The sequence below is a fragment of the Hesperophylax consimilis genome, chromosome 1 (assembly GCF_061612785.1).
Source record: "Hesperophylax consimilis isolate HC1 chromosome 1, BYU_Hcon_1.0, whole genome shotgun sequence".
Lineage (NCBI taxonomy): Eukaryota > Metazoa > Arthropoda > Insecta > Trichoptera > Limnephilidae > Hesperophylax > Hesperophylax consimilis.
In genome coordinates, this window is record NC_142836.1 from 31,986,775 (window position 1) to 32,014,494 (window position 27,720).

General features: G+C 35.6%; 1 protein-coding gene across 1 annotated transcript; it reads left to right on the forward strand.

Moving 5' to 3' along the window:
* Positions 1–19,489: 19,489 nt before the first annotated feature.
* On the forward strand, positions 19,490–26,567 carry shams (glucoside xylosyltransferase 1 shams). The gene is made up of 4 exons (XM_089632550.1): positions 19,490–19,877; positions 20,163–20,460; positions 20,717–20,909; positions 21,055–26,567. Exons 1-4 carry the CDS (start codon positions 19,705–19,707, stop codon positions 21,522–21,524), a joined length of 1,134 nt encoding a protein of 377 aa, XP_089488676.1. The 5' UTR covers positions 19,490–19,704; the 3' UTR covers positions 21,525–26,567.
* The last annotated feature ends 1,153 nt before the right edge of the window (positions 26,568–27,720 follow it).

Here is a 27,720-nt window from a genome sequence, read left to right on the forward strand (position 1 = left end):
AGTCGACCGAGACGCCTTCCCGTCCGTATAGAAGCCGAGGTTCGATTCGGTCTGTAAAAACCGAAAAAACGAGTCAGTGCGAGTTTCTATGGAAATAATTCCCCGACCAACTCGACCGGATTCGTTCGGGGCTAGATGTCGACAAAAATTTGAGGAACCTCTGGCGGCGAAAACTGTAAGCGCTCAAGGCGCGCCATACAAAAGCGCCGCAGTTCGCTTTTCTGCCGCCGGGATGGCCTCACATACAAAAAGTTGATTTGTGGCCGTTTAATTGGCACAGCTTCTCGGGGACAAATCGACGATTCCCGCGAGTGTTGCCACACGCACGGTTTCGAAACAGCTAAATTTCGATGCATTTTCGCAACGTTTCGTTTTCATCGATCGCCATCGATCTGTAAAACTTTTTCTCCTTCACCGTTTATATTTTTATTCAATTTCAAACGCACCCCGAACGCGAAATGATTAAATTTATTTTTCGTGCGCCTCTTTTGCTCGAAAATGTTTCGTTTTTCGCATTACTCAAACGTAAATTAAAAACACGATTGATTTTGATCGAGCGTCGGGTCTGATTTAATCAGGTATCGTTGTTTTTTTTTTTAAATGTCACAAAAAGTTTTACGAAATTTCCCCATTTTTAAGGAAAGTGGTTTAATTTAGGTGGAAATGTTTTTCTTTGCATAATGGTATCATTGGCCAAGAGAGTACCACGTGGTCACTCAAAACCACGTGGTACACTATTTTTATCAAAATCTACATGGTCAACCTGATGATTGAATTCCGTCGCAAACACGCAGTCTGCGGATATAATTTTCGAAAAAAAATCGTCGTCTGAAGGTTTAGGAACGTTAATCGGCCGTCTTACAAATGGCACTCGGTTCAAAATGTCTCACAATAACCGGCTAAAGTTTGACATTAGCTATTTTAACAAAAAAATGCCATTTTTAAACAGTCTGGCTTTTGGCCAATTAGAAATCAGCCAATCATAGACTAGCACCGAAGTGATGTTTTATTACATAGTGATGTTAATTCAAAGAAACGATAAAATCTGTGTAGGTACTTACTTTGGCAGTTTATCTTTTTAAAATCGATAATGCTTTTGAACGAAATAAAATTAAGTTTGGTAAAAATAATTTGGCACGGGTACCGTCGCCCCGTAGTAAAAAACTACATCAATAGCGTCACGCAAATTTATAATTTATACCAGGAGCGCAGAAGTTAATAGGGTGAAGCGATGTTAATTGTTTTATCAAAAGTTTTTCCAGTTTGAGTGTTTGTAATATAATCATTAAATTTGGGAGGAGGGCATGGGTACCCTCGCCCCGGGAGCCATTCATATTTAAAGTTTTTATCTCTTTATTTTTAACGAGTAGGTACCTACTTGCGTTATGAAAATATTTTTTCGGTATTTTTTTTTTAAATTAAATTAAGTTTGAAATTTCAACTTTTTTCCTCCATAGTGATAATTCTTATTAAGCCATTTCTGCCAAAAATTACCTCTATCTATCTACCAGGAGCACAGAAGTTTGGGAAAGTAATTTACTATTAAAAACGGTTTATTTAACTGTTTTTTTTTAATATAAATTTTTTTATTAAAAGTTTTTACATTTTGCGTGTTTATAAAGCAATGTTTTTTTCCAAAATAAAACTCCCTTGGACTTTTCAAGAGTGTTGGTGACAAAAACCGTACATACGATATGGGTATCAAATTACGCGTCTTGATCTACACAAACCGAACGGCTCGGTGAAAAAATGATCAAATCAAAATCCTTGGGATTTTTTTTCTCCAAATATACATTTCTTTTTTAAAATTTTTGTAGACCCACACTCCTTGCTTCATTTTTACCCATTAGTTGCCTGCAACGGGCAAAAGGCTAGTATATATTAAAACAGTGTGACTTGTAAACATTGTATATTTATTGTAAAAAACACAAATAATAAACAAATACAAAATAAATAAAAAAAACTATTCCCGACTGGCCAGTTAAGACGCAAAATTTTGGTTATCCTCTACTCACAAACGTTTCAAAACCCGTCACCCGTCACCGTAGTCAAATCAAGTGATGATTTTTCCACAAATACGACATTACTAAGGACGGGTTGTTTCGGAGAATTTGAACAATTCGTCAAATTTCAACGTTCATTTTCTGGTTTTGTGAAAGACTTATTCAAGTTCTGTTTATATCATTGTAGGCTAGTTGCTTGACAAAACTGAAATAAAAACAGAACTTGAAAAAATCTTTCACAGAACTAGAAAATGAACGTTGAAATTTGATGAATTGTTCAGATTCTCCGAAACAACCCGTCCTAAGACTTTGTTATTGATTCACCTTCAGACCACAGTTTATAGTATGTATTTGAAGTTGCAGGCCTTTCAGAGCTATAGATTCAAAGAACCCAAGTGCCAGTACTACTGAAGTACCTAGTACCTAAGCGCTAAGATACTACAGTACCTAGGCCGTCATAGAACCTAATGGCCGAGTTGGCCGTTGCACGAGAGAAGGTACCACGCGCTTCCTGGAGGTAACACAGTCGGCTATCAGAAATATCTACGTAACGCGACTATATAGATGCAGCGACGAGCGCGTTACAGTCAGTCAGTTTTCTTACGAAATTTAACGCGCTAATCAAGATGTCTTAAAATTTTTCACGGCTGGTTTCTCCCCGTAAACAAAATAAACCTATTATAAAAAGATTATAAATTTTTATTTTCATCAATAGAAGGAAATATCGCTTCCTCAGTCACTCCATAAATCATAAAGCGTGTGCTGGTACCACAAGAAGTATGCGACCAACGCACGGACGTGCACCAAACCCTGCAATTTTGAGCAGGAAAACTACTGGGACTCTCACTGATGGCGATCAGCGCTAGCAACCCATCCCAAGTCAGTTGCCTCTTCATCACAGACAAGGTCTCCCGTATACAATACCTAGTGGACACAGGTGAGGACCTATGCGTCTTTCTACGACGGGTGGTCCAGGGAAGCCCTAGGCAAACAGGTTTACGAGCTGGCGGCCGTGAAAGACAGCACACTGGTGTAGATTTTTTGGCGAAATTCGGACTACTCATAGAAGTTCACAACCGACGGCTATTGGACCAGGTAACGAACCTTACGACCACAGGAAAGCGAATCACTGTCAAAACTGTCATTGTTACGTCCCCCTTCCACTTACTATTGTAGAATTTCTCTGATGTCACGAGACCTGACGGCGCCATTAAGAAAATTCTACCATTCTACCCTCCACCACATTAAAACTACCCCTGGTACTCCAGTCGCTGAACGACCCCGCCACCTTGCTTCTGACAAGCTCAAACTGTCTAAGGAGTTTGAGACCATGGTCTGACTGGTAATCTTGAATCTCCGAGCTGTTGGGCATCGCCTCTACACATGGTGCCTAAGAAAGATGAACAATGGCAGCCATGCGGGGACTACCGCACCCTTCAACGCCAGGACAATCTCTTACCGCTTTACTGTACGTCATATTTAAGACTTCGCGCAGTCGTTGACAGGCACGAAAATTTTCTTCACCCCACCATCTGCCACCAGGGCCAACGAAGCAAGGTGTCACGACATGTGTCATCCCTGGGAACCTTTCCCAGCACTTCGGCCAAATTCGAACATGTTCACATCGACATCATCATTGTGCCCATGTCAGAGGGATGCCGATACTGCCTGACATGCGTGGACAGGTTCACGATATGGCCAGAAGAATACCCCATCATAGACTATTGGTTTTCAAGTTACAATCCCGTTAAACTTCAATAAAGCAGTTTGTCAACAGGATGTTAATGATCAATTACATACATACACACATAATATTATTACTATAACCATACAATTAACACAAATAAATTAATATAAACTATCTCTATTTAGTAACCATTGTTTCAGCATATATCTCAATCTATTTGTGGAATCGCAATAGGCCTCTTGCATCCCATTTTTTTATTTTATTTTCCGGTTTAGGCAAATATTCTAAGACATTCTGTATTTTTTTTTTTTTTTTAATCGTATTTTTGAAACCATGGCGATTTTTTGAAAATTTTAATCCGAAAAATCGGACCATTTTTTCATAAACCGGAAAGACGGAACATAATTTATGGGTGCGAAAACAAAATAATTACATAGCCCAAAAACATTTTAAAAAAAAACGACGCATTTCACACGAATGGCAGAGGAGAATAACGAGGCATACCAAAAATATTACATCTCATAAATATTTTTTTCCTTGAACCTTCTTATTGATCATTAATCCTTATTAATTTATTTAAAGTTTTATTCCAGCAGTACTGGGAGGATATTGCAATCTCAGTCTGCCATATTAAATGAGATGACATATAATATAAATATACTTATACACAATATTATAGGATTGATGAATATATACGATTATAATGTTCAGTCACTTAATCCAAATATTTTACAATAAAACCTAATGTACATAAAATTAAATGAATTAAAGGGGAAGGTTTATCAACAATATGAAATATATAAACAAGTATAAAGAAGGTTCTCATAAAATATATTTAGTTGGTCGAAGTACCTATATATTCTATATGTACCAAGGTTGGTTTTTGTTTTTGCAATGAGACTATTTTTAACAGCTGCACATTCTAGTTATATAACATATAACTTGATATTGTACCTCTTGTTTGATACTATCCAAATGTTGCGATTTAAATTATTCTTGTACTCATAAACTCATAATAATATATTATTAAATTTGATTTTGTTAAAATCAGGACCATCACCATTATACTTCTAAGACAGCCGCCACGGAAGGATAATCTGTACGATTTTCACATCATAACATCTGTCACTTCTGAATAATATCTGTCATGTCAAAACGAAGTACTTCCAATTCTAACGCTGCGTTTTGTTACTGTTTTGTTATTTAATTAAACATGGATTCGTGTAGTAACCGTAGGATCCGAGATCGTAAAAATAATTATAAATATTGTATGGTTCCTTTGTGCCCAAATACTTCGGCGACTACTAAGGAAAAAAGATTTTTCGTTGTACCGCGAATTTCAGCAATTAGAAAACAATGGTGTATTGCAATTCATAGGTCCAGTCAATTGGGTGAACTGTCAAATAAAACCGTACGATATGTCTGTGAAGATCATTTTAATGTAAGTATATTTTTTACAATATTATTGTTTGAACACAATATTTAAAAAATACATATTTTTCTTTGTTGCATGCTTCACGAATAGTTTGCTGTACAGTACAGTAGGTTGAGTAGGTGGGTCTATTACCTAGTGACAACAAGCCTACACACATTACAATATTGTTACACTTTTGCAGGCTATTCTCAAATGAAGATACTTATTATATTTGCATTGTTAAGTTTGTATTGAATAAATACAATGTCTCTTGATAAGTTGTATTTTTATTTTCAGTTAAGCGTGGATGCTCGGAAATGGCCCCAACATCTAAGTAAAAGGGTGCTTTTAAAAAAAGGAACCATTCCTCATAAATTTGAATGTCAAATTGGAGCTGATGGGCGAGATCTACTCAATGTGGTGGATCAGCATCCAAGCTCATCTAAAGGCGGTGAAGTGTTTGTTGCAAGTCTCGAGCCAATGTCTCCTTGCCTGTCTGATGTGGATGAGTCTGTGCCACAACAGATCATCAATCAACCTCAAGACTACGTTGAACTGGAAGTGTCGTTTCCTCTCGAGAAGCCTCAATGCTCTGGACTCCAAATACTTCAACAACATGTGGATGGACCACAAGATACATCAAGCTCCGAAGAAAACTTTCACATGTTGATAGTTGAGAACGCAACTGATTCGAAAGCCATTCAATGCAATTTGAAAAAGAAATTCAAAAGTAAATTGACAAATACAGGAAAAGAACACAGTAGGGGTCCAATCGAGTGTTTAACTACTCGTGACGTAAGTACTTCTCCTGTGAAGCATAATAAAAATACCAAGAATGTACAACTAAAGCATGTCACTCTTCAGCCAGACAGTTCTGCCTCGGAATCGGCATCTGGTTCAGAATACTCCCAACAAGCTACGTCAGATTCGTACGTTGATAGTAGTTCAAATAGTGATTTCAAAAGTCTGTCATTGAAATTAACTCTGCAGCATATTGAAAACAAACCAAAGCTGTATTTAGGAATCCTTAAAGATTTTTATTGGATTGTTAAAACCCTAGCACTCCTTGAAAATATAAACATTTTAAATGTTTTAATCGTTTTAAAAAAAATTAAATTAAACTCTAGTTTCAGCATTTTAGGTGATGAATTTGGCCTTTCTGAGGCTCAAGCTTCAAGAATCTTTAAGCAAAGTTTACCGAAGTTATCTCGTCATCTTGCAGAACTGGTATTTTGGCCTAAGTCAGAAGCAATAGAAGCCTTACTACCAATTCCATTCAGAGCAAGATACAAACATGTCGTATCAATCATAGACTGTTTTGAAATTCAGATAGAGAAGCCATCAAATCCACTGCAGCAGGCACTAACTTGGTCAGAATATAAAAAATGCAATACACTCAAGTACCTAATATCAATCACTCCTGATGGCTTTATTAACTTCATTTCAAAGGGCTTTGGTGGACGTACTACAGATATGATGATTGTGGAAAAGTGCGGCTTCTTGGACAACTTGTCTGAAGGCATGTCGGTAATGGCAGATAGAGGTTTTAAGCAACTAGCTACTATTTTAGAAGGCAAACATTGTCAACTTGTGCGTCCACCAAGTGTTGTTACAGGTGTAAATAGCACTAAAAGAGAGGTGAAGTTATCCAAGCAAATAGCAGCCCTGCGTATACACGTTGAACGTGTAATAAGCCGGCTCAGAGAGTATAATATTCTAAAGCCACATTCTTGTATAGACTTCCATTTGACTCAACAAGTTGACCATATTGTTATGATTGCATGTGGACTCATAAATCTACAAAAACCAATAATTTGATCATATTAGTCTTATTAATATTATTAGTCTTTTAGTGTTTTGTGCTCTACGCTAATGTTTAGTTTAAAATGTTATGTGCGCTTCATTATCATATAAACTTTAACTTGAATATAAATATTCATAATATGTACCAGTGTAATTTTGTTTATCCTTCATGTAATGTATATAGAATAAGTCTAAAGTGTATAATATTATGTAATTATAGCGCCAGTATGTGTTTTTTATAAAAACATATGTTGGAGCTTTTACTTAGAGTTTATAGGCAATGAAGCCACCAAAAGGGATAATATCAAATACTGTAGAATAATTTATGTATAACACCTTCAACTTCTTACATTTACCATACATTCTGATTATGCTATACTAGCGCCTCCTAGCCCCGTGACTTCTGTGGGTTGGTTTTTTTTAATGCATGTTATTTGAAATGTTTTCTTTATTTTACGTTAATAAATTATATAAGTCGAAAATAAAATATTTAGTAACCTACATACGACCTTACTGTTCTTATGCTCACACGTAAAAAGAATATTAAAGCCCGCCATTAGGTTTGTATTGTCCCGAAGAAATGCAACATGCTACACTAGCGCCATCTAGCGGCCAGCGTTACCAGTCAGTGCAAGTACTGACTATAATAATGCTTCCAATATTTTACTGAGAGTGGATTGATTGCTATTCATTCATTACGCCTTACTTTTACATCAAGTTTATATAAATACAGTTGTGTTGTAGCAAAGTGATCATGTTCCACTTTTTAATACATTTCTATTTGTGTTAGAATTTCCACTTTGTAATCATTTTCTTACTTCCAATAATAAATACAAAAAAAATCTATGCGATAATACAATAACATGTGTACGTATTATCAAATAAATACTAGGTATAAATGTAAAAATATGTCTTATGTAAACTTTTTGTTTTTGTTTTTCTGTCACTTTATACAAATACATATTATGGTGGATGGGATGAAAATAATATGATGCTATTGTACATAATCAATATAATCATGTATTATTATGAATAAAGAAGCGAGTGTAGTGCAGTAAATACGTGATTTATTTCAAATAATGTATACCTATACATTTTTTTTAAGTACAGGAAATATAGCTCTGGACCAAAACAGCATGGCTTTATTAATAGCTTCGACACAGAATTCTTCATCGTAATCGATGTGGAAAACATTTATTTTGCCAGATGATTCAAAGTTGGGTTCAGCAACACAAAACACTCCCTTGAATTTGTTCAGTACAAACATTTGTATTTGCATTTGTGCATAATACTTTCTGGCAACAACACCCTCAAAAAAGTAATTTTTCATTGTACTATGTTTGACTGGACACTTGACCTCAACAATATAATCATCAGTGACTGCATCCGGGGAGCCACCGATAATTGGTAATTTGCAACTGATTTTGAAACCACATTCTTTATATTTGTGTCCCAGTTGGTTTGCTAGTACCTTTAACACCAAAGGTTCTAAAAGCCGACCTCGTTGCATAGCCTTTGTGTCTGGAATCTTGGCTGCCCCTAAGATGACTTCAGTCAATGTTCCATCCAATGTTTTGCAGTTAGCTGCCTCGTATAGTTTGGATGCAGTAATTCTGCCATATCGCATTTCGTACCATAACGGGCAGTTAGCCTGCTTTCTTGTTAGTGAAAAAACTTCCTCGAAGATATTTGGAGGAATATTTAGATCACATGTAATAAAATTGATGAAATCTGTAGCACTTGTATTGTGCAGGTTTCGTGTTTTCTTAAAAGCAGAAATCATCCTGTGCATGGACAAACAGTCAGTGGGCTTCGGATCCATGTAAAGTTGAGTCAGTTGGCATCGAAGCCCCTCCTTAAGACTCCTTTGGAGTACTGCTGCCAGGAAATCTCCATTACCTTTTTCCACGCTTTTTACTGCGTTCTTGCCAACTTGGGATGCCAGAATGAACTTTTGGGAGGTTCCGACACACGATAACTTTGATTTTCTCCAATAACAGTCGACAGATGTCGACGCTGGTTCTTCACTTCTCCTATGGAGCCATGTTAGAAATGCCAGTGCATGTTTACAGCCACCTGAAAGCAAAATGTTCCAAATATAAATTATTTGTCAACAGGTAGCTGGCAGAGACCCTCGCAATGATTCTGTGTTTGTTACATCACACAAGAGTTTGCTCTTCCCCACATCTCCATAGGGTAGAAGAGTGTAGAGGTTAGAGGAGAGAAACATATTTTACAATATAGCGACATACAGTTCAACTAACCTCTAGAAGCTGCACAGTCTTGACATTCTAAGACTTGTATTTCATCTTCCATCTCATCACACAAAAGTACAACAGAGTATGCTTTTTGGCGGACACGGTGCTCGGGGGTTATTTTTGCTTTCACTGTGCAGATAGGACCTTCTCTTTTTACCTGCACATACCCGATAGCATTATCACCATAACTTTCACGTGCAGACCTTTAAAATATATAATAATAACACGTTGAAAACAAAAGACAGTTGCATATAACTGAATGTTAACAATTGTCTTAATAATAATAATTGATGGAAACATAATATATAAGTACATATTAAATGTTGTCAAAATATATAACATAATATTCGTATATTAGAAGATACAGAAAAAATACTAACCTTTTTGTTTTGACATTTCTAATTTCGCTTCCAATGAAATTCATATTATTACTTAGAAAAGTAGCCATCATAAATGAATCTATGTTCGGCAAATTGTCAGACTGACCCTGAACAAAACCTACTTCAATCATTTCCAAATAATATATGCTTAATTTCTCAACAAAGTTAGCGGACTACAATACAAACAGCCAAACCCCAAACAAGTGTCAATATTCAAATTCACAAGTCGCCGGAAATCAAGGTGTTGCCATATAAAAAAAATAATCAGTGTGGAATTTTACAAAAATTAATTCAATAATATTGGAGACGGAACATTTTCAAGTGGTGACGTCACAAGCCAAAAATAACAGATTTATTTATTTTATTTAAAAAAAACTATACATTTCAAAATTTTTTGAGTAACATTTTCGTAATCTTAGTAGAGAAATCTATCCACTCATTTTTTTCCAAGTCATTAGAAAATCCTTGCAAGTGGCCTATTTTTTATATTAATGGGTAACATGTTAAGCATTTTTGGCACGTTAAATTCTAGGGTTCGCCGTCCGTATTTATTATTATATTTTGGAACAAGCATTCCGTCATTCTTTGTAAACCTTGTATTATATTCATGTTGCACTTTCCTTTTATAATCAGACTCAGATATATGTTGGATCAATATTTTGTACCATAATAAGGCCTGCACCGGTAATATTGTTAAATTTCGATACAACAATGAAATGTTTCGTCTCTGTGAAAAAATATGTTTTTGAGCTAATAACTTCACCATAGAATTTTGTACTGATTGCAGGTGGTTTAAATTAGTTTTACAAGAGTGACCCCAAGTAGTTAAACCATACCGTAAAGTTGATTCTGCGAGTGATAGGTAAATAATTTTTAAAATATTCACCGGAACGAAACATTTCAGTTTGTATATCCTACCCACTATCGCTCTCAGCCGCTTGCAAGTTTTGTTTATTTGTGCATCCCATTTGAAATGACAGTCAACAGTCACCCCCAAATAAACGTATTCATTTACCAGTTCAATACTTTCACACATACATGGCTGTAAAATGTTTTGATGAATACATATAAAGTTATGTGAAATTATTTTAGGCATGATCTGAAATGAAGCATGTGGAGACCGTATGTGCATCAATTTAGTTTTCTTGGTATTAATGATTAGACCTGCGTCATGTGACCATTTTATCAGGGACGTAAAGTCATGTTGCATATATTTAATCGCAATGGATAATTGTTCATCAGATATGACAAGAGCAGTGTCGTCAGCATATACAAAGTGTCTTACATATTTAAATAATTTTTTCATTATTGATACAAATATAATATAAAGGGTTGGACCCAAAATCGACCCCTGCGGGACTCCAGCACAGATTTTTTTCCTCCCACTCATTTTTTCTAATATTTTTACACATATATGTCTATTAGATAAATAATTTTTAAACAAATTAAGTAGGTTACCTCTAATTCCAATTGCTTCTAAGATTTTTAATAATTTTTGTGGGTCAATTGTATCAAACGCTTTGGAGTTATCTATAAATAGTACTAAAACATGTCTTTTATGGTTTAATTCATTATTAATATAATTTGAAAAATCCTGTAATAAATGCTCTGTGCTTTTTTTCTTTTGAAAGCCATATTGTTTTTGGTCTATAATGTCAAATTTTTCTAGGTATTTATTTAATTTTAAGGAAATATATTTTTCAAAAATTTTTTCAAGTGCAGGCATTATACTGATAGGTCGATAGTTTCCTATTTCTGAGTGCTTTCCTCCTTTGTATATAGGTCTAATAATAGCACATTTAAGATCATTTGGCAATTCAGCTTCTATAATAAGTCTATTAACTAAGTGCGTTATAATAGGTCCTAAAATATCTATATGTCTTTTTATGTCGTACATTCTTATGTTGTCCATTCCCAAGGATTTTGAATTTTTCATTTTCTTAACAATATTTTTTATCTCAGTGAGAGTTGCCTTTGGTAAATACATACTGTGAGGTAATTCTATTTGATTAACATTGGATGCCTTAAAATCACATCTGTGCAACATTTGGCTTATACTATCTGAGAAATAATTTACATATTGGTTTGTTACATTTTCCACCGTCTGTTCCTTTAACACATATCGTGAGATGACTTCATCACAATTACTTTTAGTTTTTCTTCCCAACAATTTATTTATTTCATCCCATGTTTGCTTAGTATTATTGAAACTACGTTTGAATTTATCTTTAAAATAACAATTTTTTCTTTTAGTAATTAATTTGTTGACATTATTTCGCATGTACCTGTATTCATTTTCATAAGTTTTATTACAAGGAGAATTTTTCCATCTTCGAAACAATAAATCCCTTTTTTTTATTAACTCTAAAATATCTGTAGTTATCCATTTTTTGATCGCATGTGGTCTTTTGGTTGGTTTTTCAAAAAATGACACAGTGCTTTTTTCATATAAATTAATGAAATTATTTTTAATTTGATGATACAAAAAGGTACTTTCTTGTTCATTGAGTAAAGAATTCCAATGTATTTCTCGGATGTGATTATCAATATGTTTTTGGGACAAAATTGTTATCTTTTTCATGTTTTTTAATGGTTCTTTTTGCACATCATATTTAATATTAACGGCTGTCATATAGTGATCTGCTATGGAAATCTCGCGTACACACGCTGATAGCGCGTCCATTTGTTTAAGCCCGTTACTGTACCTAACGTATATATGATCTATGCATGATTGTGTTATGCGCCCGCTAACAATTGCTTCACGCGTCACACCGTCTATGCATTTGATCAAATAATTGCTTGCAAGAATATTTTCATATGAGTTTACTACAGGATCATTAAAATTCATCAAGTTTATATTAGTGTCCCCAAAGAACAAAACATTGTCTCGAAGGCCTATGAAATCCGTCAGAATAGATTCAATTTCCCTGATAAAAGATAGTTTGTTAAGATTCGGTGGTCGATATATCGCTAATATACTCAAACTTTGTTTATTTGGAAGAGTAATTACACCAAAAACATTTTCAAAATAATTTGATTCTAGTGGTGATTGTTTAAATACCATACTGTTTCTTATATATAGCGATATGCCCCCACCTGATTTATTATTACGACAATAGTTGTAGTTTGAATAGCCCGGAATCTCATACATATTAATTTGGTCAGCTTGTATATTTGTTTCGCTAATCATTAAAATATCTATACGCTCCCAACAATTTCTTAAATAAACATGCAAAACATCCCAATTCTTACATAATGATCTGATATTTACATGAATACAAATTAATTCCCCTACATCACTTTTTTTAATATTTATCCACTGTTGTAGATCGTTAGTTCTTAAAAAATCTACTTCATTATCTTCTTCTAGATAATTACTTAAAGCAATGTTTTATAAAATAATTAGTTCAAATTCTGTGCTATTAATATGATAATTTATTACAACCTCTCTGGTTACTATACCTAAGTATTTATTTGAGTAATGATTGAAAGGTAGGTTTACATATGTCATTTTTATATTTATTTCAATTTGAATGCAGTTTGTAAGAAATATTGGGTAATCTAAAATATTAACAATAATGAATTTCTTCAGAATGAGTACTGCAACACCTCTATTATTATTTTTGTTTATTGTCGTCTGAATATATTTAAAATAAGAGTGCTGTCGCTGATAAGCAATCGGCAGTGACTCATGATTTGTAAATGGCTTGTTTAACACTATGCCGTCAGGCTGAATATTTAAATTATTGATTTTAATTAAAATAGTTAATTTATTCTGCATTGTAATCAATTTTTTGTTTGGCAACTTTTAACATATAATTTCTAAACTTACATGCTATACTATTTGGTAGGTGATCCGTAGGGAAATTTTTTTGTTTCTTTTGATTAGAATCCCAGCAGTTGGCACATTTGGGGGGGCAGTCCAGAGATTTGCATTCCCGGTATTGGTGAGCTCCGGCGCAGTGCATACATCTTGGATCCTTTATTTTATCTAGGCATTTATGTGCAGTATGGCCAAATCTTAGACAATGGTAGCATTGCGTTAAAGGGTAGCAGTCTTCAACATATATCCTCAAGAATCCTAAGTTGACACGTTTTTTTCTTATAAGGTAATCTCTCATGTTTCCATTTGTTTCGACAATTATATTGTGGGACTTATTTCTTTTGTTGTCGGTGATAGCTTTCACCTGAAATATATCAGGATTTTGATCTGTCATTATTTTAATGTCATCATTTTGGAGACTTAAGTCTGTTAAAAATTCTTCTTTTGTGTAATTTGTTTGTATTCCTTTGAATATTACACACGGTTTTTTTCTTTGTATTTCTTCTGCCGTAATGTCTTTTTTTGATATTTTGTTTATTTCATTTTTCAGTTTGGTTGCATCTTCTTTTTTAGGGCAAGTTATAATTAATCTGTTGTTAGTTATTTTTTTCATGCTGTTTACTCCGATGCCCAGAGCAGATATTTTAATTTTATTTTGTATTGTTTCCTTAAGTTGGTCTTGATTTTGGTTCGTATTTAATGATGTTATTATAATTGGAAAGTTTTTTTCTTACTAAGACGCAGAAATGGTAGCGCACGCATTCCACCAGGGGTGGATCACCAGATTTGGGACTCAATCTTTCAGTTTTGAATCTGAAATGTTTTTGTTTCCCTCATTTTTTGCATCGAGTGAAAGATTGCTGAATGCTTTTATTGCCTGGTATTTGTGTAGGTCCATTTAGTCCATCGTGGACCATCGCAATCATAAATGTACTTATTATAGTTATTCTGTTATACGCTTTGGTACTACTTACCCGTGGTGCAGTTGTCCCCGGTCTCCTCTACGTTGGTTAGGTGTGTCAGACGTAAGTGTGACACATAAGACTGTAAATGGGGCCGGTGATCCCAATCTGTGGAGGCGGAAGGCGTCGTCCTTCAGTGGCGTGGAGGGGTAGAACGGGGCCGTCTCTGTAGCCGCTGTAGAGCTGGTCCGATCGCTTGTCGCTTGTTCTTGATACTGATTCCGGGTCTGGTCCGAAGGGGTAGGCAAGTCCGTGGTCCAGGGTGAGGCGGGGGTCAGAGTGAAAGAAGGCGAGCAGAGTCAGAAGTTGGAGCGAGGTAGAGGGCAGAGCAGAGAGAGAGGTGTAGAGCTGGTGGTGGTTTCTGGAGATCTGACGTTCTGAGGGCCTGTTGCCCGTTTTATAGGCCGCCGGCGGGCTCGCGTCGCTCACACGGGTCCACTTTCTCTTTCATTCCTAGAATCGAGGGCCGTGTTGTGACGCGATCGCGGTGCGCCGCCGGTCCATTTACCGTTGCTCGGCCGGTACTTTCGGGCCCGTGATCAAACGCGACCACGGCCTTTCTTTGTTCGGGCACGATCCTCAGAATCGCGCCTGTGGAACGTTCTGATGGAAAATCATCTCGCACGCTATGACGGCGCACGGCCCCTTGCTTCGGGCCGTGGCCGAACGTTCCCTCTCGTATAGGCACGATTCTCATAATCGTGCCCGAATTAAAATGCTTTTATGATTTTAATTCCCAGCTCTCACAGTATATCTCTGCCCGTGTTCCTCTAGCCAAGCTCCGACGTTTCATTTATTGTATTTTACATTACGTTTACATTAACATATTTCGGCATATTTTACATATTTAACAATTAGATATTTGACAATTAGATAGATTTAAATATGGGGCGACCGCGGCCGAGCCTGGAGCAGTACGTCCGTTACAGTTAGGTTTATAATATGTTAGTTTTTTATCGCTTTTAATGACTTTGTATAACTTTTTAAAGGTGTGTTAAATTGTCATTGCGTTGAGTTATCACGGAACTATGTATATATATATTGTTTATTATGTCATCAGAACAAAAAAAAATTACGTTATAGATGTAAAAAAGTGAAATTAAGTTCAAAATATTTATAAATTCATGAATTTGAATATATATAATTTTTTGGTCATTATTTACCTAACTGCCTCACTTTTATGCCTATTTCTCAGGGCCGGCCCTTAGCCAAACGGTGCCAGGCGCGATAAAAATTATTGACGCCCCTTGTCAGGTGATCACCGTAATCAATAATATTTGTATTTTGTTTGTACCGCCATTTTCGTGAAAAATAATCTCATAACGATGTGTTAGGACTGTTAAGTGGTAGGTATTATAAGCGCCTTGGCGGCTTTTATGTGACACCTCACAAGAGTGTCCCAGCCTGTGCAGTGTACAGACAGGGGAACTATGTCACCACCCGGTTGGGCGGCGTTGTGAGGCGGAATAAGGTAGGGGCTGTAGGAAGGGATTTGTTAATGCGGGCCTTGAAGAGGCTCGGATTATAGGAGGGAGGAAAAACAGGTGCCGGTAGCTCGTTCCACATACGAGTCGACTTACACAAAAACGAGTCGTAAAAACGGCCCGTTCTCATGAAGCCAACGTCAATCGTGAACGGGTGTTCAGTTCGTGTCCGTCGAGTTTCGCGCACGTCCACCGGTGCATCAGGAATCAATGCTGCTAGCTCCTTGGAGCAGGCTCCATTGAAATACCTGTAGAAAAGACACAGCATGCCTACATTGCGTCTATGCATTAGAGAAGGCAATCGGTCTGTTAACAACGGATTGTCAATCAGACGGATCGCTCTCCTTTGCACAGATTCAAGCAGGTTTATTAAGTATTTTGGGGCAACAGCCCAAAGGTGGCTCCCAAATTCAATAGTTGGGCGGACTTGAGACTTGTACAGGGTCAGCAGCTGGTCACTGTTGAAGAATCTCCTAGCCCTGTACAAGACGCCCAACTTTTTGGAGGCCTGATTTACTCGGGCTTCTATGGATCCCCGATACTTGAGCCGGTCTGATATAGTAACTCCAAGCATTTCAATGGAGTCTTTATTGGGGAGAGTGCTCCCATCAAATTGCACCAGACAGTCATTGATCTCCCTCTTTACCAAAATCAGACACGCTTGGGTTTTTGAGACGTTGAAACTGACCAAGTTGGCCTTACCCCAGGCACGAACCATCTCGAGGTGGTGGTCAATTTTTTGCTTCAAAACTTCCCGAGCTGTTTGGACATCATAGGTGGAAGGGGGCCTGTCAAAAAGATAACTCTCGTGGACGGTGCTGTCATCAGCGTAGCAGTGAATTGGTGCACATTCAACGAGATCGTTGATGTGCAATAAAAACAGCGTCGGAGACAGCACAGATCCTTGTGGCACCCCTGCACTGATTTGGTGCGGTGAGGAAGAAGAGCCTTCAACCACGGTTTGAATTGTTCTTCCCCTCAGAAAGTCCGCAATCCAACTATGCAGGGTTGGGTGGATCCCATACGATGGTAACTTCCCGATAAGCGCCCGGTGCCAGACTCTGTCAAAGACTTTGGAGATATCCAACCCAACGGTTTGAGTTTCACCAAAACGTTCCATGTACCGCCCCCAAATATGCGTCACATATCCGAGTAGATCGCCACACGATCGGTTTCGACGAAATCCATATTGCCGATCGCTTAGGATATTGTTATTCTCGAGATATGTTAGCAATTTGTTCTTAACCACCCTTTCTAATACCTTCGAGAGTATGGAAGTAATGGCTATGGGGCGGTAGTTGGAAGGGTCGGAGCGGTCCCCCTTTTTGAGATTGGGTGGACGATTGCCTTTTTCCAAAGATCTGGCACCTTTCCACCTTTGAGAGAGAGCCTAGAAAATTTCGCGAGCACTGGAGTCATTTCTGCAGAACACCTCTTGAGGACCAAGGCAGGTATTCCGTCCGGCCCACTGGCTTTGTCGACTTTCAGCTCGTTCAAGACTCGGAGAACCTATCTGTTCCGGATCTTCGGTTCCTCCATTTGAAAACCGTAGTGCGGAATGGAAGAGGGAGTCTCTCCGTTATCTTGAAGAGTTGAGTTTTCCGCGAAAATTTTGCCTAATAATTCAGCTTTCTCGCGGGCCGAGTTAGCCAGCCGACCATAAGGCTTGGTCAGAGGTGGGAAAGTGGTTCTGCAGAAATTTCTTCCGATCGAGCTAGCGAGTGACCAGAAAGCACGGCTACCAGTGGGGCAGTCAGCCAGCTTTTTCGCAATTCTCTGGTCGTGATCGCTCTTAGCTCTATTTAGAACTCTCTTACAATCCCTTGCCCGTTTTCGGTATTCCGAAAGGTTATTCATGGAGCTAATCTTCCGGAGTGCATTAAAAGCCGTATTTTTTAGTCTGACAGCTTCAGCACAGCGATGGTCAAACCACGGTTTTGTGCCCGCTCCAGAGGATTTGACGGAGAAGGGAATGTAGCAATCCATTGCTGATGTGATTACTTCTCCTACCTCGCGTGCACAAATTGATGGGTCCTCGGAGCTAAAGCATACAGTACTCCAAGGAAAGGCGCCGAAGAAAGACCGCATGACGTCCTAGTATGAACAAACGTTTTTAGGACATACACACAGGCTATCTCCGCAGTAAAATGTCTTACCCCATTACTGCGCGCGGCCGCATTGTCAGCATTGTCAGCCGAAAATGTCGCATTATCGAAAAGTTTAAAATGGCGGCAAAGGGATCGTTTTATAGGGTAAATTTTTAACTTTGATCGGATGCAAATGGAATTATAATGAATCTTATTCCATCTATCCCGACGTAAATCGTTATTTCTTGTATTAATTAAGTTGAAACGAAGTGTAATTTCCATAATCTGTACCTATTTAAAGTTCGGCGGTTAGGGAAATATATTTTATGCCATATTTTTTTATAATTTAAAAAATCGGCTAGTTGTAATGGGAAGCAGCCTACTCTTTCCCTTGCCTTCTAAATTTTTCTATGTAGGTACTCCAAGTTCTCGCTGCTATTGGTTTCCGTGTACTGCCCCGTTCAGAAAGAGAGATTTTAGTTGAACGACTTTTATTGAACGTCAAAAATTTAACAAGTGTCGTTCAGACGTTTCATTTAACTCGAACCGATATTGCAGTGGTGATATTGTTAATCAAGATGACGTCAAGTGGAGTTATCATTGCGTGCGTCCCTGTGATTTCGGACCTTTTACGGAACGAACTTTAGAATATGAAAAAGCGCAAAAACGTCGTATGTGGACTAGAAAATAGATTATAAAGAGAAACGAATTGGGTGCTTCTAACACTATATTGAGAGAGATGGCGTTAGAAGATACCGAAGGCTATCGCAATCTTTTGCGAATTTCGGAAGAAATATTTGATGTACTGTTCTACTTGTTGTTCTCTAAGATTCAAGAAAAAAACCAAAAATAGGACACAGCTATGCGAGCGGCTGTCCCGGCAAAAACTAAGTTACAAATTACGCAAAGATACCTGGCAACGGGGGATTTTTTTTCAAGTCTGGCTTATGTGCACAGAGTTTCAAAAAATACGATATCATTGTTTATAAAAGGAGTGTTTGTTGCAATAGTTAATGCCCTAAAATTTGTTGTGAACGTAAAATTGGAATAATTTTTTAAGCATTCAGATACGTGTTATTTAATAATAATAACTACTAAGTTACAGTATCATTTCAAAAATAATATTATTAATTGCATGTCACGGGCATTCTTATTTTTGTAAACTTCTTGTTTCTGATCCCAAAGACAGGGGTGGCTTTAGTATAGATCCATAAATCTGAACATCATGTAATCCGACCACTTAAAACATTCTTTCATTTAATTAGATGCCATGATGGTAGGTACTAGGTACGCATAAATAAACCACTCACTAGGAACGTCTTACGTCTACTTCGACCGCAGAGAACTAAAAATCGCAAGCTACTTGAAACATATTTTCACACGTTTCGATTCGGCAGGAAAATCAAACGATACTTGAACAGCAAAAGTAGACGGGCTTTCAACTTTCGTCGCTCAAGTAAAGACTTGTTCAACTCTGTTGAAAGGCTGTTCACACTTGTCGATTAGCTTTCAAGTGTCATTCAACACAGACTTGATCAATTAAAATCGCCCTGCGTGATAGCGTATACCAGATTACGGATGCGTAAATATAATTTTTCTACGTAGGTACTCCAGGTTCTCGCTGCTATTGGTTTCCGTGTAACGGATTACGGATGCGTGAAATATATATTTTTTTGTTGGTAGCCTTGTTATATTTTGACAACAAACGTCAAAAGTGAAAAGGTGATTTTGTGATCAAATGTCCCGGTTTCGTGCAGTTTTTTTCATTATAAAAGACGGTGTCTATTCAAAAATGACTAAAACATGATATCAATAAGAAGAAACCATATCGGAAAAGTTTTGTTGAGTCTGTTTTTAGTATACATCTACTACTTTATTTTCAAATATGTTTATAACATGTTTTCAAACGATGATAGCCCAATGGTTTTGCACGATGTCTCGAACCAGCCGATTTCGATGGAATACTTCCCCGATAGGTATGTCCTCTTTAAATATTTTAGAACCAATACAAAATTAACATAAAATTCTTCTGTAGCATCTTGCACACCATCATCCAACACAAAGCATTTTATGTTTTGTTTACATACATTACATTCTGTCAATTCGATCATCCCTTCTCGAGTTCAGCGTTTTGATTGGATTTCATTAATAAAGTCATTTGTGTACACCATAATAACTAATTATTATAGGATGTTTGCACAAAGATGAAAAGATAAACTCTTCTTGTTGAAAAATTGCCTACATATTGAGTTTATTTTCAGAAATCCGAATACATCTGAAGAAATGGTGGTAGCAGTGGTAGCTTGCGGAGAACGATTACAGGAAACCCTGACTATGCTCAAGTCGACTCTTCTGTTTTCTTCAAAATCCCGCCTTCGCTTTATCGTGATTGCTGATGACGACCTCATATTAGATTTTAAAGAGAAACTCAGCGAGTGGCAACAAATTCTCAATGGATCCTTTCAATTTGACGTCTTGAGATTGAACTTCCCTGAGAAAGATGCTGATGAATGGCGGAAGTTATTTAAACCGTGTGCATCTCAACGACTTTTCCTGCCGGTGAGTTATTCTTGTTTGAAACTTCCTCTGTTTTCGTTGTGAAGGACATCAAACCAACTCTTGGAAAAGTGATGCTACAAGCGGATATATTTTAATTATAAAAGTATTTAGAAATGACAGAATGAATTAGCATCTTTTTCACTAGCGCAATGAAAGTAATACAAATTCTGTATTTATTTCTAAATTCTAATAATATTATATTACGTTTCTGTATAATATATTTCAGTCTACAAGATTTCTAAATTTTCTGTTTCAGACATTGCTACCACACATCGATTCGTTAATTTATTTAGATACTGACACATTGTTCCTCAGCCCGGTAGAATCTTTGTGGAAACATTTCAAAGAGTTCAATTCGTCACAGATTGCCGCATTAGCGTACGAGCATGAAGATCCAAATGTATCTTGGTACAGCAGATTTGCAAAGCATCCATACTATGGAAAGTTGGGTAAGCATTATTTTCTTAGTTCAATGACATTGAGATCCAAGTTCTTTCATATCTGAATACATGTTTCAAAATACTATTGTTAATAAAATTTCAGTGGCACCCTGATTGCAGATCTTTCTTGTTCTGATTTTAAACATCTTTCCAGGTGTTAATTCGGGAGTAATGTTGATGAACCTGACTCGCATGCGAACATTCCACTGGGGCGAGTATGTTTCCAGTGTTTATCATCGCTGGCGAACACAACTCACCTGGGGCGATCAGGACATCATCAACATCATATTCCACTTCCATCCCGACAAGCTGCTGCTGTTGAACTGCGATACCAACTACCGCCCTGACCAGTGCACTTACGGATCTGCCTGTGCCTCTGCAGCGGAAGGAGGGGCGAGAGTTCTCCACGGAAGTAGGAGTGCTTTCCATTTTGCCAAACAACCAGCGTTCAGCGCAGTGCACAAAGCTGCTAGGGACTACCAACTGGGTACGGACCCTAACAAACATTTCCTCCAACCCCTCATAGAAAATCTCCAAAATGCTCCCGAATCCAACTGTGGAAAAATGTCCAACGTGTTTACTAAAATTCCCATAAAACTGTTGGAAGGAGTGAATGGCGTCTAGTTCTGACCTAGTTATTGTTTTATTTTATTTATATATTTATTAAAACAACTGGTTTACTGACATGTTTGCGCAGAACAATTTCCCTTTGCAATACAAATATTATGTTTCATTCTGTTTGATCAACTGCCTGACTACTTGTATTCCAATTTGCCAGCGGTAAACAATTATTATTATTGTGCAAATTAAACTGAGATAAGATGCAAATTTTTTATCTGCCGTCATTTTATAAACAAATTAAACTAAAACCTACTTGGGTATATTTTAGAAAAGTATTAGATTAATACCTAAACTTTAAGTATTTGCGATCCATTTTTACAAGTATTTCTTTATGTAAGTATGTATATTCATGTTTAAAATTAAATAATGTGCACATTTTGTACTTAAATTAATATTTTAGTTCAATTAGGTATAATAGTGCACTTGGAAAGAAAATCGACATGATTAATTTTGATGTTAACTTTGATTTAACTTTTCTAAAAACATTATTATGTCATTCAAGTTTCATTTATTTTTTCTTTTGTCTTCACTAGCATGACTGCAAAAACTTAGGTATGTATTTTTAAGTGGCTAAAATTTTGCTTTATAAGAAGAATTTAAATTCAGAATTTTTTATTCATTATGTACGAAATTTGTTTTAATATTTTAAAATCTCATAACCATCAAACGTAGCCCATATTATGGTGGTCAAATTGACTGTGTTTTATGAAAATTATTGTGTAGCCAGAGTTTTGCATTTAAAAACAGTATTATTTACAAACACCCTACAATATTAAAGTTGTACATATAGATAAATCATTTTAAAGAGACCCTTGCTTGTGTGGAGTTTACTGCTAAGATGAAAAAATAATTATACTATATAAATAAAAATGTAAAAGTTCGTTTGTTAAAAATCTTAATCTCTTAAAAATCTTGGTAAATATTCGGAATCGCTGGACAAGGATTATATGAAATATTTTTAAATAAAACCTTCTGATTTACCTTAATTACTATAAAAGGAATCTGACTGCATTTGGGATATTCTTAATTTTAGCATTTTAATTTTTAATTACGTAAATCGAAAATTCACTTTCGTTGTATGGGATGACAGGTGGAATGATTTCTGTTGATGACATTTTCTCTGGTAGTAGTAGCTGGAATGCATACGAGTAGCTAGAATTTGAATCATTTCAGAATGCAAATTCTAGTTAGGTACTGTTTTGGCCAAACTCGAAAAATAAAATATTTTTATGTTACTTTTAAAAAACTTTAATTATTTATATTTAGGTATGATTATAATTATTGTTTTATTTAACCTAAACTATAGTAACCTAACCTAAACTAACCTAACCTAAATCCTAACCTAACCTATATCCTAACCTTACCCAACACACCTAACTTAACCGATAATAATCCAACCTAACCTAACCTATAATTATCCAACCTTACCTAACCTAACCTATATCCTAATAATAATCGAACCTAACCTATAATAATCGAACCTAACCTACAATAATCTAACCTAACCTAACTTATATCCTAATAATAATCCTACCTAACCTATAATAATCCAACCTAACCTATATCCTAATAATAATCCAACCTTACCTAACCTAACCTATATCCTAATAATAATCCAACCTAACCTATAATAATCCAACCTAACCTAACCTAACCTATATCCTAATAATAATCCAACCTAACCTATAATAATCGAACCCAACCTACAATAATCCAACCTAACCTATAATAATCCAACCTAACCTAACCTATATCCTAATAATAATCCTACCTAACCTATAATAATCGAACCTAACCTATAATAATCCAACCTAACCTATAATAACCTCACCTTTTTTATTTTTTCTATTTTATAAAACATACTTAAATATATTTATTTTATTTTTCGAGTTTGGCTAAAATAGTACCTACCTAGTATTTGCACATGGTAAAAAATATAGCCACTCGTATCAGGAATATCAACAAAAGAAAATTTTATCAACAGAAATCATTCCAGCTGTCATCCCATACGACGAAAGTGAATTTTCGATTTACTTAATTAAAAATTTAAATGCTAAAATTAAAAATATCCCAAATGCAGTCAGATTCCTTTTATAGTAATTAAGGTAAATCAGAAGGTTTTATTTAAAAATATTTCATATAATCCTTGTCCAGCGATTCCGAATAATTACCAAAATCTTAAAGTTCTTCAGCAATTGCTATGAAATTTTGACATAACGTTGCATTCTATTACCCGTGTGTTTTTATATACTTATATTACATAGATGTCACCTGTGACAGGTAAAAACATGTTTTTTTTTAAACTGCGCTATCTGTTGGATGTAAAAGCAACACGCGCTATTGTTTCTCTATCTGCACAGACAGAAATAATTTTGTTTTTGTTAAACAAAAAAACATAAAAAGGACATTGAATCGATTTGGATTGCGTCTAAATTTAATCGGAATTGATAAATGTTGCTACGCACCCAGTATCTTTGGGCTTTTGCAGGGTAATTTGTGAACAAATACATTCAAATGTGTCGTGCTTTAAAATGATTTTTCTGTTCATGTTTAGAACTCACCAAATAAAATGTTATAATCTTTTGATATTCTCTATTTTCACTCATCAATAATTCATTATAAATTGAAAAAAACATGTTTTAGATGATGTTGGTACGGGTCAAATAACCTGAAGGGTGGGTAACTGTTAACTGTTACCTACAAATAATGTAATATAATTTTTATTTGCTTTATAAATATGGCATCTCTTTTGACATGGCTCCGCTGCCTCTTGTGGTTTAAAAATAATAAACTTGGAATTGAACACTGAACCAATCAATAAAATATGTAACAAACATAATCATTAGGTTATATTTTCTATTTTGATCTTAATTTTTTATCTATCCATAATTATACAGGGTGTCCGGGGGTAAAGTGCAGTAACTTTGTGGGGGGATTCTACATGATCGTAGGAGTAAAAAAGATAAATAACTTTTTCCGAAATTCCAATTTTTTCTTTTTCATACAAAAAGACATACCTGCTAAAAAGCCATAGTGTAGGTGCAAACTTACCCGATAAATTCGCAAGTGTGAACGTGGCAACGTTGCATATTGTGAGTGGCGCGTATCCATGGAAACCGATATTGTGAGTGGCGCGTATCCATGGAAACCGCATGTGAATTGTAAACAATAACAACACAGAGTTCGCCGTATGTTTTGATATTTTACCAAACTCAAAAAGAGAACTGCACTAAAATCACGTTACACTTTTTATTATAAAAAATATTAATAACTCATTGAACACTTAACTAATTTCATCGCTTTTTACTAATTTAAAATATTTTCAAAATGTCCACCTTCTGCTTGTAGGCAAGTATGTAAACGTACAGTAATATTATTTATAATTCGTACATTGTGGCGTATTTCATCTGCGGCTTCGTGAATACGTAACCGGAGATCTTCGACGTTATTTACTTCTTTGGCGTAAACTCGATAAAACTCGATGTTTAAGGAAAACACGCACCGAATAAAGATGTACTTTTTAGTAAGACTTAAACACTAGATAAAGACACTAAATTAACAAGTTTTTATTTAAATGAGACTTTTAACACTAGATAAATTAAAATTTCAAAGTTGTTTACTCCGCGCGTCAAATTATGTGACATTCAAAGCACAGACGTTTGCTTACTGAATTACAATAGCGGGGGGTGCAGGAAGGGGCGCGGGATGTAGATTTGGCATCGACGAAAAAAATAATGCCGTCTAGGCACGTCGGAGAAATTTTTCGTTATTAGCTTAAAAGTACATCTAAAAGTTGGAATTTCAGAAAAAGTTATTTATCTTTTTTACTCCTACGATCACGTAGAATCACCTCCCGAAGTTACTGCACTTTACCACCGGACACCCTGTATATATACAGGGTTTTCCAATAAGAGGTGTTATTTAGAATAGCCCGCTATTTCGGTAGATGTTACTTTTGAAGCTGTCATTTTTTGACATCACAAGTAGAAACTACACCATTAATAAAACTGCAAGCTTCAACAACGCATTGTAATTATTAAAATTCACTTAAGTGAATCAAATGCAAATCATCTTGAGTGATGAGGCCCATTTCCACCTCGGTGGCTTCGTCAACAAGCAAAATTGTCGCATCTGGGGCTCGGAAAACCCAAGAGCTATTGTTAAAAAGCCTCTCTATCCTCAACGTGTGACTGTTTGGTGCGGTTTATGGTCCGGCGGAGTCATTGGACCTTACTTTTTCGAAAATGAGGCTGGAGCAACAGTTACGGTGAATGGATTGCGCTATCGAGAGATGATTCATGATTATGGCCGGAATTGGATGGTATTGATCTGGACATTTACTTTCAACAAGACGGCGCTACGTGCCACACAAGCAACAAAACCATTGATCTTTTACGATTGAATATCAAAATAACACCTCTTATTGGAAAACCCTGTATATTTTTTTTTAAATCTAGACTATAAATGTCTCCCCTTTTAAAATAGTTGAAATGAAGTTGATGAAGTAATTGAATTTAATTATTTGGTTTCGACACACAAGGTTAATGTTTTTAATGGTCTAATTTTACAACCCATAATATATATGTAATTGTGTCACGAGAAGTCCAATTAACAACAGCAGACTACAGTAATAATTGTTATCATTTAACATTTTATAATTTGCTTTTAAAAGAATTTTTATGATAGTTAGAATATCGTGATTGTTTTAAAATTCCCAGTTTTAACCCATTCTTCAAATAATGATAATGGTAACACTTTAAAAATGAGTTTCCTTAAATAATTAAATTAAATCTATGACTGCAAAATAGTGCCACATACACCTGATATTCGTCATGTGTACACAGGAATGTGGTGAAAAAGTTAAATTACAACCTTTCTTAGTACTATTGTAATAAAGTGTTTATATGTATGTATATGTTTACATCTTTCCAAGATAATATGTATTCCAGGTTTTAACTGAAGCGGCTGTCAGCAGTAGTTAACGGTCATTCATTTTATAAATATGTAAATACATACTTCAAATAAATTAGAGAAACAACCGAAAAATCTTTTTTTATCTATCGTTGCGTGTTACTTAAGGTCGCATACTCATCTGCGAGCTGTAACAGTAACAAAGGATAACAAATTATTATTATAAGCATTAATTAGTCGCGTGAAATATCCATACAAATTAAAAATATCTCCGAGTAAAAATAAATGACGGGAACGGGAACACTTTACTCAACGCTTGTATAACAACCCTAATATAAATACTAAAGCCGGCTTACTATGTCCGCAACAGTAACGATTACAGCTTACAGAGGAGTATGCGACTTAACACACTTCACTCGGGCGAAAACAAGGATCCTATTCGAGAAAACTAATTTTGTTTTAAACAGCAATGTTTTTGAAAATAATACATATATTTTAATGAAATTTTTTTACATGATTCTTACCACACCCCGATTATAAAATTGTGTATTAAAAATACAAATAACTTTGTTTACATCACTTTTATTCAAATACACCTTCTACATGTTTCGTGAACGATGTTCACATCATCATGATTAAATGTACACTCAAAATTAATTCTGATGATGTGAACATCGTTCACGAAACATTTAGAAGGTGTATATAAATAAAAGTGATGTAAACAAAGTTATTTGCATTTTTAATAAATAAATAATGACATCACAAAGTCATAAGCTTAATGAAGATTTTTTTCTACAAAAAATTAAAGTTATAAAATTGTTGTCTGAAATTAAAGCCTACTTTTGTAAGACGACTGCATAAACTGAAGTCAAAGTCATTTGGGCCATTTAGTGATCTTTTATGTGTAAAAAATGTATGTATTTTATTACATTACAAAAAAAAATGTTTTCATTTTCGCACTAAACACTACAAATAAAAACTTTCGCATCTCCAGTGCGATAAGTGTAAGGATGTATAACATTTCTACGCGTTTGATATAGTGTCCTTTTGATAAAATATTCTTCCTAACAAAAGACAAGATGGGGAAGATTTGGTTCACATTTTTTAGATTGATATAAAATTCTCGGACAGCAATACCTTTCTCGCCTCAGAACAGAAATCAAAGCCATTTTTCACAAAACTGAATTGATAACATATAATATGGAAAATGTCAAAAATGTTTAGAAATTAAAATTGTGACTGAATTATTTCAAAAACCTTCTTTACTTTAACCTATTTCAATTGGGTA

Excerpts from the sequence above, each read along its gene's own strand:
- shams (XM_089632550.1), top strand. The coding sequence starts at position 19,705 with ATGATATCAATAAGAAGAAACCATATCGGAAAAGTTTTGTTGAGTCTG. Across the intron at positions 19,878-20,162 it reads ATGGAATACTTCCCCGATAG|AAATCCGAATACATCTGAAG; the intron begins GTATGTCCTCTT and ends GTTTATTTTCAG. Across the intron at positions 20,461-20,716 it reads CTCAACGACTTTTCCTGCCG|ACATTGCTACCACACATCGA; the intron begins GTGAGTTATTCT and ends TTTCTGTTTCAG.